The 15,415-nt window shown below is 34.9% G+C and overlaps 1 protein-coding gene across 3 annotated transcripts in view; it reads left to right on the top strand.

Moving 5' to 3' along the window:
• The window catches only part of Cd36 (CD36 molecule (CD36 blood group)), a 53,486-nt gene that overhangs the window by 22,446 nt on the left and 15,625 nt on the right, over positions 1 to 15,415 (top strand). For all 3 annotated transcript variants that reach the window (XM_090332904.1, XM_090332901.1, XM_090332900.1), the window contains exons 4-6: positions 11,432 to 11,592; positions 13,919 to 14,066; positions 14,447 to 14,626. In XM_090332904.1, coding sequence (XP_090189030.1) covers positions 11,432 to 11,592; positions 13,919 to 14,066; positions 14,447 to 14,626 — 489 coding nt within the window. The remainder of the gene's footprint in view (positions 1 to 11,431; positions 11,593 to 13,918; positions 14,067 to 14,446; positions 14,627 to 15,415) is intronic.

Here is a 15,415-nt window from a genome sequence, read left to right as displayed (position 1 = left end):
TATCTGTGACACCACTCTGGGTAGTCTGAAGAAAGCAGACAAAAGTACTGTTATTTCTAACACTGAGATTATAATTTATCCTTTGGAAAAATTGTCTCAATTACTTAGGAAAAGAAATTGACAATATTTCTCTGGGCACAATGTTTAATAAAAGCTTTCTGTATGTTATCAATGATTATTAAACAAGTATTGGCACTTTACTTTTCCTCTCTATATAATAAAATTAATACATATGGAATACCTTGAGTGCCATGTGAATACCAGTAATTTTTTTTTTTTTGTTGGTCATGGGACTTGAATTCTGGACCTGGGTGCTATCCCGAGTGAGCTCTTCAGCTCAAGGCTAGTGCTCTAGTCCTTGAGCCATAGCACCACTTCTGGTTTTTCTAGTGGTTATATGGAGATAAGAACCTCACAGACTTTAGCATCTGGGCTGGTTTTGAACCCAGCTCCTCAGAGCTCAGCCTCCTAAGTAGCTAGGATTTTAGGTGTGAGCCACTGGCACCTGGCTACCAGTAACTATATTAAGTTAATTTTAATATGTATTTCTAAGCATGTAATGAGAATAAGAAGATAGATCTTAGTCAACAAAATGTGTGTGTGTGTGAGTGTGTGTGTGTGTGTGTGTGTGTGTGTGTGTGTAATGATTAAGACAGAGTAAAATGAATTTTTAGCTCAACAACTGAAAGACATAATTTGGGAAAATATATATCTTATATAGAATAAAACAATACTTAGGTATATTTATTACTCTGTAATACTTCTACAACTGAATTATGCCTAATGTGGGAAAATGTATTAAGAAAGAAAAATACTCAGAACATTTATGAAACTTAAGAAGAAAGTGAGAGTTAGAGTTAGATTTTTAACTCTGAAAACTCTAAAAATGGTCACATAAAAGGGCCAAAGAATTAATGTACACTATGGGCAATACAACTAAACACAATGAACAAGAAAGAAGTAAAGAAATGCGAGAAAAAACATTGTCTTAACAAGAGATAACCACTGAGTATCAACTGATGGTTAAATGTAGAGTTAGTTTCTGCCTTTCAGTAAAATTAGAGAAGACCTGAATTTAGAGGTTAGTATCCTCAAATAGCTAATATATTCTCTATACTGTTTCCTGTAGGAAAATTCATTACATCTTCCCAAATTATGAGACTGTAAGAGGTTTTCTTAATTTTTTATCATAAAGGTTCATATCAACTTACCACTTCAAAAATTCCCTAGAGAAGGAGTCAGTCCACCTGACGGGAGACAATAAAACATATACTTTTATACTGTGTCCTACAATAGAAGGGATATAAAAATGAGAACATAAAACAGGAAGACAGGATAGAACTGGGTTTGATGCAACCAGTTTCTGGGAGAATTTGAAAATTTCCAATCAGAAAGATCTTTATATGTTGGAACAATACAACAGAAGACACTGTGGTCTAAATGTATTGAGGTATATAAGAGAAAAAAAAGTAAATAATGAGATGCAATGTAATCTTGGGTAGAGGGAATAAATGAAGCAAAAGTAAAGTAAATACAATGCCACAGGGTGTCCAGTTGATTTGCTGATAGAAGTATATGTCTGAGAAAATGGAAGAAGAGTTTCATAGCTGACTTGACAAGAACTTTAGATTTTATTTCAAAGTTCAGACCTCAGACAGATTGGAATGTTGTAAGAGATTACAATGAAATGAAACAGCATTTCTGGTTTCTGCAGAGTTTGAACATATAGAGAAATCAATAGAAGGATTATTATAAGGATTTGGATATAATCAGAGACAAGAAGACAAAGGCAGAAAAAGAAATAAATAATTTTATATGGAAATATTTTATGTGAAGAAAGAGACAAGTATAATTTCTACAGGTTAACAGAAAAGAATAAAAAAACTTCTTTGGTGATGAAAATTAAGAATGTAGTGGTTAGAACATTATCAGCAGTGAGTTGAAAATAATGAGAAAAAATATACAATTTTTCCTTCATATTATGGACACATGTAATATCTGTGTAATCTTTTATTAAAGAATTATCAACATTGACTTTTACATCATATTTCAAATATCACATTTTTTTCATATATTTTTATTGTAATTAATAGAATGGTTACATGATATTTGCCAGATAGATGGTGCATTAATTCACATACATTGATACCCTTTCACATGTCTTGGTCCCCATTTCCCTACCCCCCACCCCACCCCTCATCTTGTTTTCCCCCCTTCCCTATCCAATTTCAAATAACCAAATACAAATACATCTGATATATCAGGTAACAAAGTGAGATACTGTAACAATATGAGATAACCAAGGGACAGCAAAAGAGATGAGAGATAACATAGTACCTTAACAACAACAACCATTCATTATATGGCTTATGTTTCTATATCCTAGAGATCCTTTCATTTACCTTCCTAGTATATGGCCTTTTGTATCAAGGTTTTGCTCTATGGCAGATCTCTGCTAGGAGAGCCCAAGGTTTCTACTGATTATGACAAATGAGGGAAACCATTGAGTCTGGCTTACTTCACTTAATATGATCTTTTCTAAGTCTTTCCATTTCCTAACAAATGGGGCAATGTCATTCTTTCTGACAGCAGCATAGAATTCCATTGTGTATAAATACCACATCTTGTTGATCCACTCATCAACTGAGGGACATCTAGGTTGGTTCCATATCTTTACTATGGTAAATAGTGCTGCAATGAACATTGTTGTGCTGGTGGATTTAGTTCTGGATGATTGGGTAAATGCCAAGTAGTGGAATTGCTGGGTCATAGGGGAGTTCTATGTTTAGTCTTTTGAGGAACTGCCATACTGCTTTCCATACTGGTTGAACGAGTTTGCACTCCCACCAACAGTGTAGTAGTGATCCCTCCTGGCCACATCCCCTCAAGCATCTGTTGTTATTAGTTTTCTTGCTCCTGGCCATTCTAATTGGAGTGGGGTGGAATTTTAGAGTTGTTTTGATTTACATTTCTTTTATGACCAGAGATGTTGAGCATTTCTTTATGTGTCTATAGGCCATTTTTTTGTTTTGTTTTTTTCATTTCTTTATTTCTTTATTTATTTTTTTATTGTAATTGGTAAAAGGGTTACATGATATTTGCCAGATAGAAGGTGCATTAATTCACATACATTGATACCCTTTCACATGTCTTGGTACCCATTACCCTCCCCCCCACACCCCCCACCCGTCTTGGTTTTCCCCCCTTCCCTATCAAATTTCAAATAACCAAATACAAATAAATTCAATATGTCAGATAACAAAATGAGATACTATAACAATATGAGATAACCAAGGGACAGCAAAGGAGATGAGAGACAACATAGTACATTAAGGACAACAATCATTTGTTATATGGCTTTTGTTTCAATATCCTGGAGGTCCTTTCAATTAGCTTCATACTATATGGCCTTATGTATCAAGATTTTGCTCTATTGCAGATCTCTGCTAGTAGAGCCCAAGGTTTCTACTGATTATGACGAATGAGGGAAACCATTGAGCCTAAGTTCCTTTGACTCTGGCTTACTTCACTTAATATGATTTTTTCTAAGTCTTTCCATTTCCTAACAAATGGGACGATGTCATTCTTTCTGACAGCAGCATAGAATTCCATTGTGTACAAATACTACAACTTGTTGATCCACTCATCAACTGAGGGACATCTGGGTTGGTTCCATATCTTTGCTATGGTGAATAGTGCTGCAATGAACATTGTTGTGCTAGTGGATTTAGTATGCCCTTGTTTCTGGATGGTTGGGTAAATGCCAAGTAGTGGAATTGCTGGGTCATAGGGGAGTTCTATGTTTAGCCTTTTGAGGCACTACCACACTGCTTTCCATAGTGGTTGAACGAGTTTTCACTCCCACCAACAGTGTAGTAGTGATCCCTCCTGGCTACATCCCCTCCAGCATCTGTTATTATTCGTTTTCCTGATCCTGGCCATTCTAACTGGAGTGAGGTGGAATATTAGAGTTGTTTTGATTTGTATTTCTTCATGTGTCTATAGGCCATTTTTGTTTCTTCTTCAGAGAAGACTCTCTTTAACTCGTTGGCCCATTTTTTAATGGGATGGTTGTTACTTTGGAGATTAGTTTTGGATTGATTCAATTTTTTGACCTGTTGCTATATTTTAGAAATGAGGCCTTTGTCTGTTGTATGTTTGGTGAAGATCTTCTCCCACTCTGTGTGCTTCCTAATTAGTTTACTAGCTATGTCCCTTGCCATACAAAAGCTCTGCAATTTAATGAAGTCCCACTTATCCAGCCTTTCTCTGATTTGTTGTGATTCTTGGACCTTATTAAGGAAGTTTCGACCTGTACCAAGGAGGTCTAGTGTATCTCCTATTCCTTCTTGTAAAATTTTCGGAGTGTCGGTTTTGACCTTCAGGTCTTTGATCCATTTGGAGTTAATTCTAGTACAGGTGACAAAGAAGGATCCAATTTTAGTTTTCTGCAGGTGATTAGTGAGAAAAATATACAATTTTTCCTTCATATTATGGATACATGTAATATCTGTGTAATATTTTTTATTAAAGAATTATCAACATTGACTTTTACATATTTCAAATATCACGTTTAACAAACAAGTATTCAAGAAGGGAATCTATACAATCACTGGCCCATAGATTATAGAACATAATTAAAAGTAAGCTTGAGTATACATAGATACATATTAATATATGTAATAAAACATTATGTCTACAGACTATATAACCCATCATAGATTTTTATGTCTATGTAGGTATGTTTATAACAAGACCATGTCCATAACCTTGGATATCCAAATATTGAGTCATAGCTTGTGCACTGTTTAGAACTAATATCCACATATTAAGAATACCATGGCTCCTTTTGTTCCTTTGGTCTTGACATCTCACTCAACATGATTTGCTCTAATTTCATCCACTTCCCAGAGAATGCCATTATTTTATCTTGTCTGTTGGCTATGTAGAATTCCATTTTGTGTGTGTGTGTGTGTGTGTGTGTGTGTGTGTGTGTGTGTATCACATTTTTTGTATCCATTCATCTGCTGTAGGGCATCTGGGTTGTTTCCATCACTTGGCTATTGTGAAGAGTACAGAAACAAGGGGCACAGTGGGGAACTTGACTCTTTCAAGAGGACTCATGGGGTACAGCTTAATAGTAGAGTACATGCTAGTCAAGCTTCAGGCTCTAAGTTGTACCCATAGTCTACCTTCTTTCAAAAAAAAAGTCCTATTCCCTGTGTTTAACTAAAACACTAAAAGTCAGTAGCATGAGCTCTCATAAATGTACAATGATTTTAAAAATTCAAAGTTTCAACACCTCTTGTAAAATATGATTTAAACCTTGATATTATTAATATCATTAGATGAAATTTCAATGAAAGTTCTATGACAGATTAAATAAATTTTAATATAAATTCTCTATAAAAATAAATAAAAGTAGAATTTAAGGTTTCTTTTTGCCCCTGAAAAGATTAATGTTCAAATTTCCATAATACTAATCAGTTAGTAGTACTATTATTTCTATCAACAGTCATGGTTTTTTGTTTTGCTAGTCCTGGTTCTTGAACTCAGGGCCGGAGTATTGTCCTTGGGCTTTTTCAAGGCTAGAGCTCTAGCTCTACCACTTGAGCCTCAGCACAACTTCCATTTTTTTCTATGTATGTGGTACTGAAGAATTTAACTTGAGCTCTTTTGCATGGTAGGCAAACACTCTACCACTAGGCCAAACTCGCAGCCCTATCTTCAGTCTTTAAAATGAGTGATCTTTTAAAGTATCTTCAGATGAAACAAATTGAAATAAAATTATTTATGAAAATGGTCTATTATACATCAATATTACTTTTAAAATATATTATTTGAGCATTTCTAAACTTGTTAAGAACAACTGGTACTTTTTGCATAGTATCTACAATATGTCTGCCAAGAAATATCTGAAATATTACCTGATAAACATAATATTTTTATATTTAAATTCATAAGATAATAGAAAAAATATCCTTAAATTTAAATAACAATAGAATTATGTTTGCCCTTGTAATTCTAGCATTGGGAGGCTGAGCCTGTAGGTACTCTAATTCAAGACCAACCTGGGATACATAGTGAAACTATGTCTCAAAACAAAACAAACAATTAGCTTCATTCAAAAAATAGGTTAGGCATTACACATAGATTAGAGTTCAGATTGTAAATTCAGCCTGGGCATAAAAACTCAGGACATGACATTTCCATAACCCCTTGCTATAAGTAAAGCCCAAGGGCATTTGGTTGTCTTCCCCACTGACATGTGATAAGCAAGGAGGTGAAAGTTCTGCAGCTAAGACTAGCCAGGGCATAAAACAACAAAGGCACAGCGGACCTGGAGCATGACTCAGCCCAGAGTGTTTGTTTTGCAGATGCCATGTCCTGAGTTCAAACTGCAGTACCATCAACAAAGAACAAAAGGAAACAAACAGCACTGCATATTATTACATGCTTCTATATAATGACAATAAAAATGTCACTTGAAAATAGTGTTTAGGAGTGTGAACTCTACCACCATTTACTTCCTACATTGTTTCATTGTATGCTTAAGACATATGTAAAGCATGTGCAATTTTCTTCCTCTAGCTCAATCTACTGTCAACATACCTTGCTTTTCAAGCCATATACAAAATCTCCCCTTTCAGATTTCTACTGACATTCTGAACATCTGGGCAATCCTGGACATTTCTTGGCATTTGAACAATAGTTAAACTTTTCAAAATCTTTAAATCTTACTACATTATATGTCATCAAAAATATTTGTTGGATTAATTGATGCTAATCTAAAACTGAAAAAATTTTCAATTCTCAACATAACTGTCAGCAAAGTTCTAACTTCCTTTCTGCCAGTGTACAAACATAGTATTTTTTCATATATTTTTATTGTAATTAATAGAAGGATTACATTATATTCACCAGATGGAAGGTGCATTACTTCACATACATTGATACCCTTTCTCATGTCTTGGTCCACATTTTCCTCCCCCCACCCCCAACCCTCATCTTGTTTTCCTCCCTTCCTCATCCAATTTCAAACAACCAATTAAGCATATATAAAATATATCAGACAACCAGGTGAAATATTGTAACAATATGAGCTAACCAAGGGACAGCAAAAGAAATGAGAGATAAGAAAGTACATTAAGGACAATAATCACTCCTTCTATGGCTTTTGTCTGTATATCCTAGAGGTCCTTTCATTTAGCATCATTCTATGTGGCCTTATGCATCTAGGTTTTGTTCTATTGTAAATCTCTTCTAGGAGAGCCCAAGGTTTCTACTGATTATGACAAATGAGGGAAACCATTGAGCCTATGTTCCTTTGAGTCTGGCTTACTTCACTTAATATCTTTTTTTTCTAAGTGTTTCCATTTCCTTACAAAAGGGGCGATGTCATTCTTTCTAATGGCAGCATAGAATTTCATTGTGTATAAATGCCACATCTTGTTGATCCACTTATCAACTGAAGGCCACCTGGGTTGGTTCCATATCTTTGCTCTGGTAAATAGTGCTGCAATGAACATCATTGTGCTAGTGGATTTAGTATGTCCTTGTTTCTGGATGATCAAACATAGTATTTTTAAACATGGAAAATTTGTTCTGCTTTAGGATAAGTTGAGTAAATCACAATAGAAGACAGAGGATATGGTCCATAATCATCTGATTTAAAAGGAAGTACTTATTTGAATGGTGATAAAACAAATTACAAAAATAAGTAAGCAGCAGAAAGCAACGACATGAGACATTACACAAGTTATTGGTACATAGCAGGGTTAGGTAGAAAATGCAAGGAAACATACAATGAAACAATGCGGGAAAGTAAATGATGTTAGAGTTCACGTTCTCAGCAATAGGACGTTCTTGAATGTTGCTATGGGTAAAGTTATTCTAGGACATTTTTTTCAGTTGTCCTAATATGTTCTCACATATTTAAACCATATGCTTATGTAATCAAATTGTTTTGACTCAAAAATACAAAACTCACATGTTTCAAAATATTATCACTTTTACTACTATTATTATTTTGTAGATAAGGAAACAGAGGTCCTACGTGACTGAAAACTTGCCCAAATTTTATGTTGATTAAGTGACCAAACCGCTTGAACACAGTTTTAGTGTTGAATGCTTCACTCATTCTGTGCTTCACAGACAAACTATTCCACTATTTCCTTAGGGTAAAGACCAAGAGAACCTCGTATATTTCAATCTGCTAGATGTGACTCTGTTCTTTTTTTTTATTATTTACTTTTTTTGAACTCAGGGCCTCAGTGCTGTCCTTGGGCTTTCCCAAGACCATTTCCAGCTTTTTCTATGTATGTGGTACCAAGGATTCAAACCCAAGTCTTTGTGCATGCCAGACAAGCACTCTACCACTAGGCCAAACTCCCAGCCCGTGACTCTGTTCTTACTACTCTATAAAGTCCTTGAAAAATGAGATAAGATGTTTTCTACATTTGCATTCTGTCTACTGCACACAGGAAGGGTATTTTGATAGTTATATTAAATATGGCAGGTGCATATATATCAGTTTCATAGTAAGAGCAATAAACCAGTATGTGACTAAATGGAAGGTACAATTGAACGAAGCATCTGTTTTCAATCAAGTTAAGATAGAAGAATAGGAATTTCAAGGTTCCATCCATTCTAGTAGGAGGTTATGCTGAAGGATGTAAGAGTCTCCAGGAGGAATCCAGCTATTCCTGGGTCTAGATAGTCTGCATGCTTTATGTCTTGATTGACTATTCTCTTACATATTAGCAATACGAAAGAATCTTAAATTGTATTTGTTTTTCTGCGCACATAATTTATTTCAAATTCAATGGATGATTTTCAAAATAAGCTAGATAGTACAACTAATTTAATTTAAAATTCAGGTCTTTAAATTTTTACAAAGGCATATAATTTTGTCCAATCTTACCATTCAAGAAGGAGTTCTCTAATACGGAAGCATTTGCATGAGAGAAATAACATTTGTATTCTGCCTACTTTAGCAATTTTATCTTTTAAAAATATTTATTTTTATTATCTTTAAGTAGCTGTGCAAAGGAGTTGGAATATAACAAGGTAGTTTTTATGATTACAATACATCTTAATCAATCTCAGCCTTTTCAGCATCTTTGCCTATCCCATTCCTTTCCCCACCCACCCCGACTTTTCTTAATTTAAAGACAGTATATGGAATTATATCAGACAAACAAGACTGAAATGAAAAATTCACCACTTTCCCTATGTGTTACAAATCGTTATATGATTATGTGACATTTTCCATTTGAAAGGTTAAATATGGCAACCAATAAGGCAATATTATTTCTAGTCTTAAGAACAAAGACAATACTTTCACAATGTCTTTTGGGAGTCAGGTGTACATTCATGAGAGTCATTTTGTTCTCTTGGGTACCACCCGTTCTCAATTCTTTCAGAATTTAATGAACCTTTTCATTAAGGACTGAAACAAAATATGTACCTTGAGACACACACAAAACATATTAGGTATTGTATTAGGTGGACCGTAGCATTCTTTCAGTGTGTAGAAACTGGACAATCCCTTGTGGTAGGGTAGATTAGCACAGGCTACAGCTTCAGCCTTCACAAACATATCTACCCTTAGAGCAATCATAATTTGCACAATTTTGTTTTCATCTTGGTCTTTTTACTTTAGCCAACAGCCTTTTGGAGAGCAAATTAGAGTGGACAGAAGTTTGGCTTAGTGGTAGAGTGCTTGCCTAGCATTCACAAAGACTTGGGTTCAATTCCTTGGTACCACATACATAGAAAAAGCGGTGCTGTGGATCAAGTGATAGAGCTTTAGCCTTAAGAAAACCCAAGAACAATGCTCAGACCCTGAGCCCAAGCCCCAGGACGGGCAAAAAAAAATAAATGACTGGAGAGCAAATTAGAGAGCATTCAAAGACAATTTGTCATAAAAAAAAGCCACTTTATAGGCTCTTGTTCCCATTGTAAGTGGATTGCAACATCCAGGGTTTTATAATTGCATTTTCACCAAATGCCCTGTTCTTCTCTAAGGAATGTTTAACTGCATTAAGCAATAATACACCCTGAAGATATGAAACTTAATTTACCATCTACCAACTAAGTGCAGAGGGTGACGTTAAGAAAATAATTTCTAGTAGCGTGGCATAAAAGAGGGCTAGAATAAGGGTCAGAGAAGAACTATGCTATTTGCCTAAGTGACCATTGTGGGGGCCAGTGCCTTGGTTTCTTAGAGCCTCGGTGTGCTCTAGTGGAAATGTGATGATGAGGGTCATTGCCTCTACTTGAACCATCATGAACTGCTGTTTCTTGGTAGAGGAAACAAAAATAGGTCAGATTGTTCCCGGATCCATGGGTCTCTTTAGGCTCATTGTCTTTGAAAGGGTTTTTCTTCCTCTTTCTCTTGATTACTAGGGTAAGTACAAGCTCTTGAACCCAGCCCTTCATTTGATCTGCTTACTTCAGCTTCCTAGAATTCCTTCCTTCATAGACTTCCTGTTCAGAGGAAGGAAACTGGGAGGGCACCAATGGCCATTTCTGAATTTAGTAGATCACACATTGACCCTTAAGGGATGGTGATGGGACTAATGGCTTGTCCCTATAATCCTTGATGACGAACTATATTTCTAATTTCTGATAATTAAATTCCAGCATTGGTTTTCCACATGAATATTTCCATTACAAAAAGCATTCCTGATTTAGTCATGGATATCACAAACACACACACACACACACACACACACACACACACACACACACACACAGAAAAATGAGCAATTGCCTTATCTACTCCTTTTTTCTTTTTAATATAAAGTAGGGACCCCAAAATTCATCATTTCTGGAGATATGGAATTTCTGCAAATGCATTAACAATTAGTAAGACTGTGATAGTGAGAGATATTCTGAAGAAGAAATGTCATATTTGTGTTTTCATCCACAAAAATTTGTTTTCTTCATTGAAGAAGTGCTAAGTCATCTCCTGGTAGATTGGGCAATTTGAAAGAAAAGGGAAAAGCTTCTAATACTATTTGATTTTTCTCTTGGTTCTTCTCTTTTGCTTCCTCATTACTGCTCCTTACAGGCAGCAAGTTAGCCTAGGATGGAATGTTTGGAGGAGTTTGAATTAAATTTTCTTCATCAGTTGTGTTACTGGTTGTTGTGATAAAGCCAGAGAGTCATCCCTACAGCTTGTTTTATAGTCAGCAGACATGGTTTCCCTATAACGCACCAATTCTCTTAGGGAAACATTTATTAAGAGAGGCTGTGGGACTGGGTTGAATCTTCCTTCCTTCAAGTGTCTGACACAGATGCCAAGGTGTCATGAACAAGATACTTTGGCATGGTTCTTTAACTCTGGCTTACCAAATGTCAGAAACTCTTTGAAGTGCCTGTATTTACTACAAAGAAACCACCACATTCGTGTTCTTTTCCACAGGAAGTCGTTCTTGAAGAAGGTACCACTGCTTTTAAAAACTGGGTTAAAACAGGCACAGAAGTATACAGACAGTTTTGGATTTTTGATGTGCAAAATCCCGAGGACGTGATAGTAAACAGCAGCAATATTAAAGTTAAACAAAGAGGTCCTTATACGTACAGGTGAGTGCATTTTCACAAGGAGGGGCACTCCTTCCCCAAACATGGATGTTTCTCAGGCTTCCACCTGACAAATGATGGTATATTAGTTTCTATTTATTTTCTTGCCAATAATGCAACATGAAATATTTCTTTCCTAATTGTATGGAATCTAGAATTCCTTAATCTAAAGACTAAATAACTATATCTATTTTAAGTACATAAAATTTATTTAAAAATTACGTATGTATAATACATGCTATATATTTACACATCCATATTCATATTACTGTATACTTTATAGATTATTACAAAACTTTCTTTCCTGTAAGTAATTTGACTGCAGTGAGTTTGGAATGCCCTGTCCCTTTCAACACTCAGATTCCTTTATCAAATTTTTTCCAACTTAAATTATAGTCTGTATCTTTTATTTCCAACTATCAAGTAAAAGAAGATTAATATGCTAAAACTACTACCCTAGCCAAAGACTGGAATAGATAGATAGATACATAGAAAGAAAAAGATGAAAGGATCATAGCGAGGTTTTAAATATCATTTCTTTCACAAAATGTGACTTTCTCTGAAGGGTAATTTGACTCCATGACTAAGATATTATCAATGTATTTCATATTTATAATCATTTTTATGACTCAAAAATTGTAGTTTTTGTTCTTTTATTTTTTCTTCTTCAAATGATGCATGAAATCATTATTTTTGTTTCTTATTTATTTTTTTATTTTAATGTATGGAGGGGTTACAATTATATTTGCCAGATAGTAGGTGCATTATTTCTCACATATTGATACCCCTTCTAATGTTTTTGTCCCCATTTCCTTCCCCCACCCCTGCTAATCATCTTGTTTCCCCCTTCCCTATTTAAATAAACAAATATATATATATATATATAATATACCAGATATAAAGTCAGATACATAACAATATGAGATTAACCAAAGGGCAACAAAAGACAAGAGGAATAGCATAGTAGATTAAGAACAACAATCACACAAAACAAAGCTCTTGTTTCCATATCCTTGAAATCTTTTCATTGAGCTTCATCCTACATGGCTTTATATATCTAGGTTTTGAGCTATTGTAATCCTCTCTAGGAGAGTCCTCCGTGTGTACTAATTATTAAAAATGAGTGGCCCTATGGCTCAGGAGGAAGGACGTTAGCCTTGAGCTGAAGAGTTAAGGGATAGTGCCTGAGGCCAGAGTTCAAGCCCCACTACCATCCCCCCCCCCAAAAAAAAAGAACCAAGGATAAATTTCATCTTTCTAAAAGCAGAGAGTTTTAAGGATTTTCTCTTAATGAGTGCCATCTACTGGTATTGTACTGTAAGTAGTACAATGTCAGTAAATTCCTTATGAATTACTTTGCTATTTGTGGAATTGTCGTCTCTATACAAATTTTCCTAAACATCACAGTGGCTTGATTTTTAAATATCAATGAGATGTAATCCAATTTTATTAATTATTTTGTAGAAAAGACATTGTTAGTAGTTTTCTGTCTTGAGTGCTATTCTACACTTTCATAGTCTCTGTAATATAAGAAGAGACAATAAAGCTGTGGTATGTGAAGAATATAGTATCTTTTTAGATCATTGTAAATCCTCTCAAAATAATGTGCATCATGGTTTTAGAAACATCATTATGTCTTAGGTTTTGTGTTTGGCAACTCATAATCTCTACTCAAGAAAAATTTATGTGCTTATGATAGCATAAAAATATTTCTCTAACCTAAATTTTAGTCTCCTTTTTATCATCAGGAGTCATACTCATTGGGGTAGACTCCACAGTTCTATTATGCTTGAGATCTTGTTAAGTTCATTGAGCTCCCCCACTCTTTTTAGTGTCACTGTTCAATCAAACTACCTAGGTTTTGCCTTTCTCCAAATATGTAAAGCGCTAGCTTCTTATTTCATACATGCAACTTCCTACCCTACTTTACCTAAGTTAACTTGGGTTTGTTTGGCCTCTAGATGACTTACATAGATTTGTTACCCAAATGGTCTTGACTCTCGTCCCATAAAACCTAGCTTTCTATTTGTTTTGTGGTTTGGCAGGGATTGGGGGGAGGGGCATGGATTCAGCATACAAACCCCACTGTAACACATTGCTCCCTTCCTGGTCTCATACCTCAGTTGGCTGTTTTAAATGCCTTACAGCAAGTAAATTTCCTAGAAACTGGCACTGACTACTTTGTCACTTTAACTCCTCTTACATTATTTCTGATATATTTTATGTTGTCAAATATTTTTTAATGAGGGAATGACATTTAGTACCTAATGTTTATATAAGACACACTGGTTTTTAAAATATCCATTGCTTCTGGCTTTATTTCTTTCAGAGTTCGTTATCTAGCCAAGGAGAATATAACTCAGGACCCTGAGGATCACACAGTCTCTTTTGTGCAGCCCAATGGTGCTATCTTTGAGCCTTCACTCTCAGTTGGAACAGAAAATGATACTTTCACAGTTCTCAATCTGGCTGTAGCAGTGAGTGGAAGTTCTCCTTTCATATAGCTAACTTCCTCAGAATTATGATTAGATCTTAGTTCCTTTGGAAATTCTATGAAAATATAACCCTACGTTATTTACTCCTTTGGAAAGATGACAAAATCATAATGACTGAATTAGGAGAGCAAAGTACATTGTTCAAAATGGTTAATAACTCAGATTGTCTTCTTGTGTTTTAAAATAAGTAGACAAATGTGATTGACTTGAGATCAGACCAATTATACTTCTCATCAAGGCAGGATTTGGCAGCAGTTTTCAAAGGATCAAAATTTCTTATTAAACTCCATTCTTGTATTTAATCCATTTATTTGTTAAAATAAGATTATGTACTCACAAATTTATGGTGATTTGTTTTATAGGCTGCACCTCATATCTATCAAAATGCATTTGTTCAAGTGGTGCTCAATTCACTCATCAAGAAGTCAAAATCTTCTATGTTCCAAGTCCGAACTCTGAAGGAATTATTGTGGGGCTATAAGGATCCATTCTTAAGTTTGGTTCCATACCCTATTTCTACCACAGTTGGTGTATTTTATCCAGTAAGTACCAAACATGAAGCCTTTTAACCATGTATGTACAATATCCTTGGCAAGTCTAAGTCTGCAATCTGCTGTATTAGCTTATTACTGACCTGGGAATGACTATATACCTATGTACATAAGAATATCTATGGGCCAGGAGTTTGGCTTAGTGTAGAGTGCTTGCCTAGTTTGCACGAAGACCCGGTTTTGATTCCTCGGTACCACATACATAGAAAAAAAAAAGCCAGAAGTGGTGCTGTGGCTCAAGTGGTAGAGCTCTATCCTTGAGAAAACCCAATGACAAAGCTCTGGCCCTGAGCCCAAGCCCAGGACTGGCAAAAAAAAGAATATCTATGTATATATGTATGTATATATGTATGTATGTATAATATGGCTGAAGATATAGGAGAATTATTACTATCATGTATAATCGCTTTTCCATTGTAGTACATGCTTAATCATATACACATACTCTACATATATGCTTATACACACATATACACATATATACATGTATATATAGTATGTGAAATGAGTCTTTAAAAGTAGTATATGTGTATGTGTGTGTATATATATGTGTATAAATGTATATATGTATACTTATGTTACTTTTTTCCATATATTTTTATTGTAATTAGTAGAAGGGTTACATTATATTCACCAGATAGAAGGGGCATTACTTCACATGTCTCGGTCCCCATTTCCCTCACCCCGCACCTCAAACGTTACTTTTAAAGACTCCATTTCATATGGTTTTAGCTTTTTAATAGGACATTTTATTTTAAAATTATTTTTTAAATTTTAAAT

The sequence above is a fragment of the Megascapheus bottae genome, chromosome 5, assembly GCF_031878675.1.
Source record: "Megascapheus bottae isolate mThoBot1 chromosome 5, mThoBot2.hap1, whole genome shotgun sequence".
Classification (NCBI taxonomy): Eukaryota; Metazoa; Chordata; class Mammalia; order Rodentia; family Geomyidae; genus Megascapheus; species Megascapheus bottae.
The sequence above is the reverse complement of the archived record's forward strand: the minus strand, read 5'-3'. Positions and strand labels throughout refer to the sequence as shown.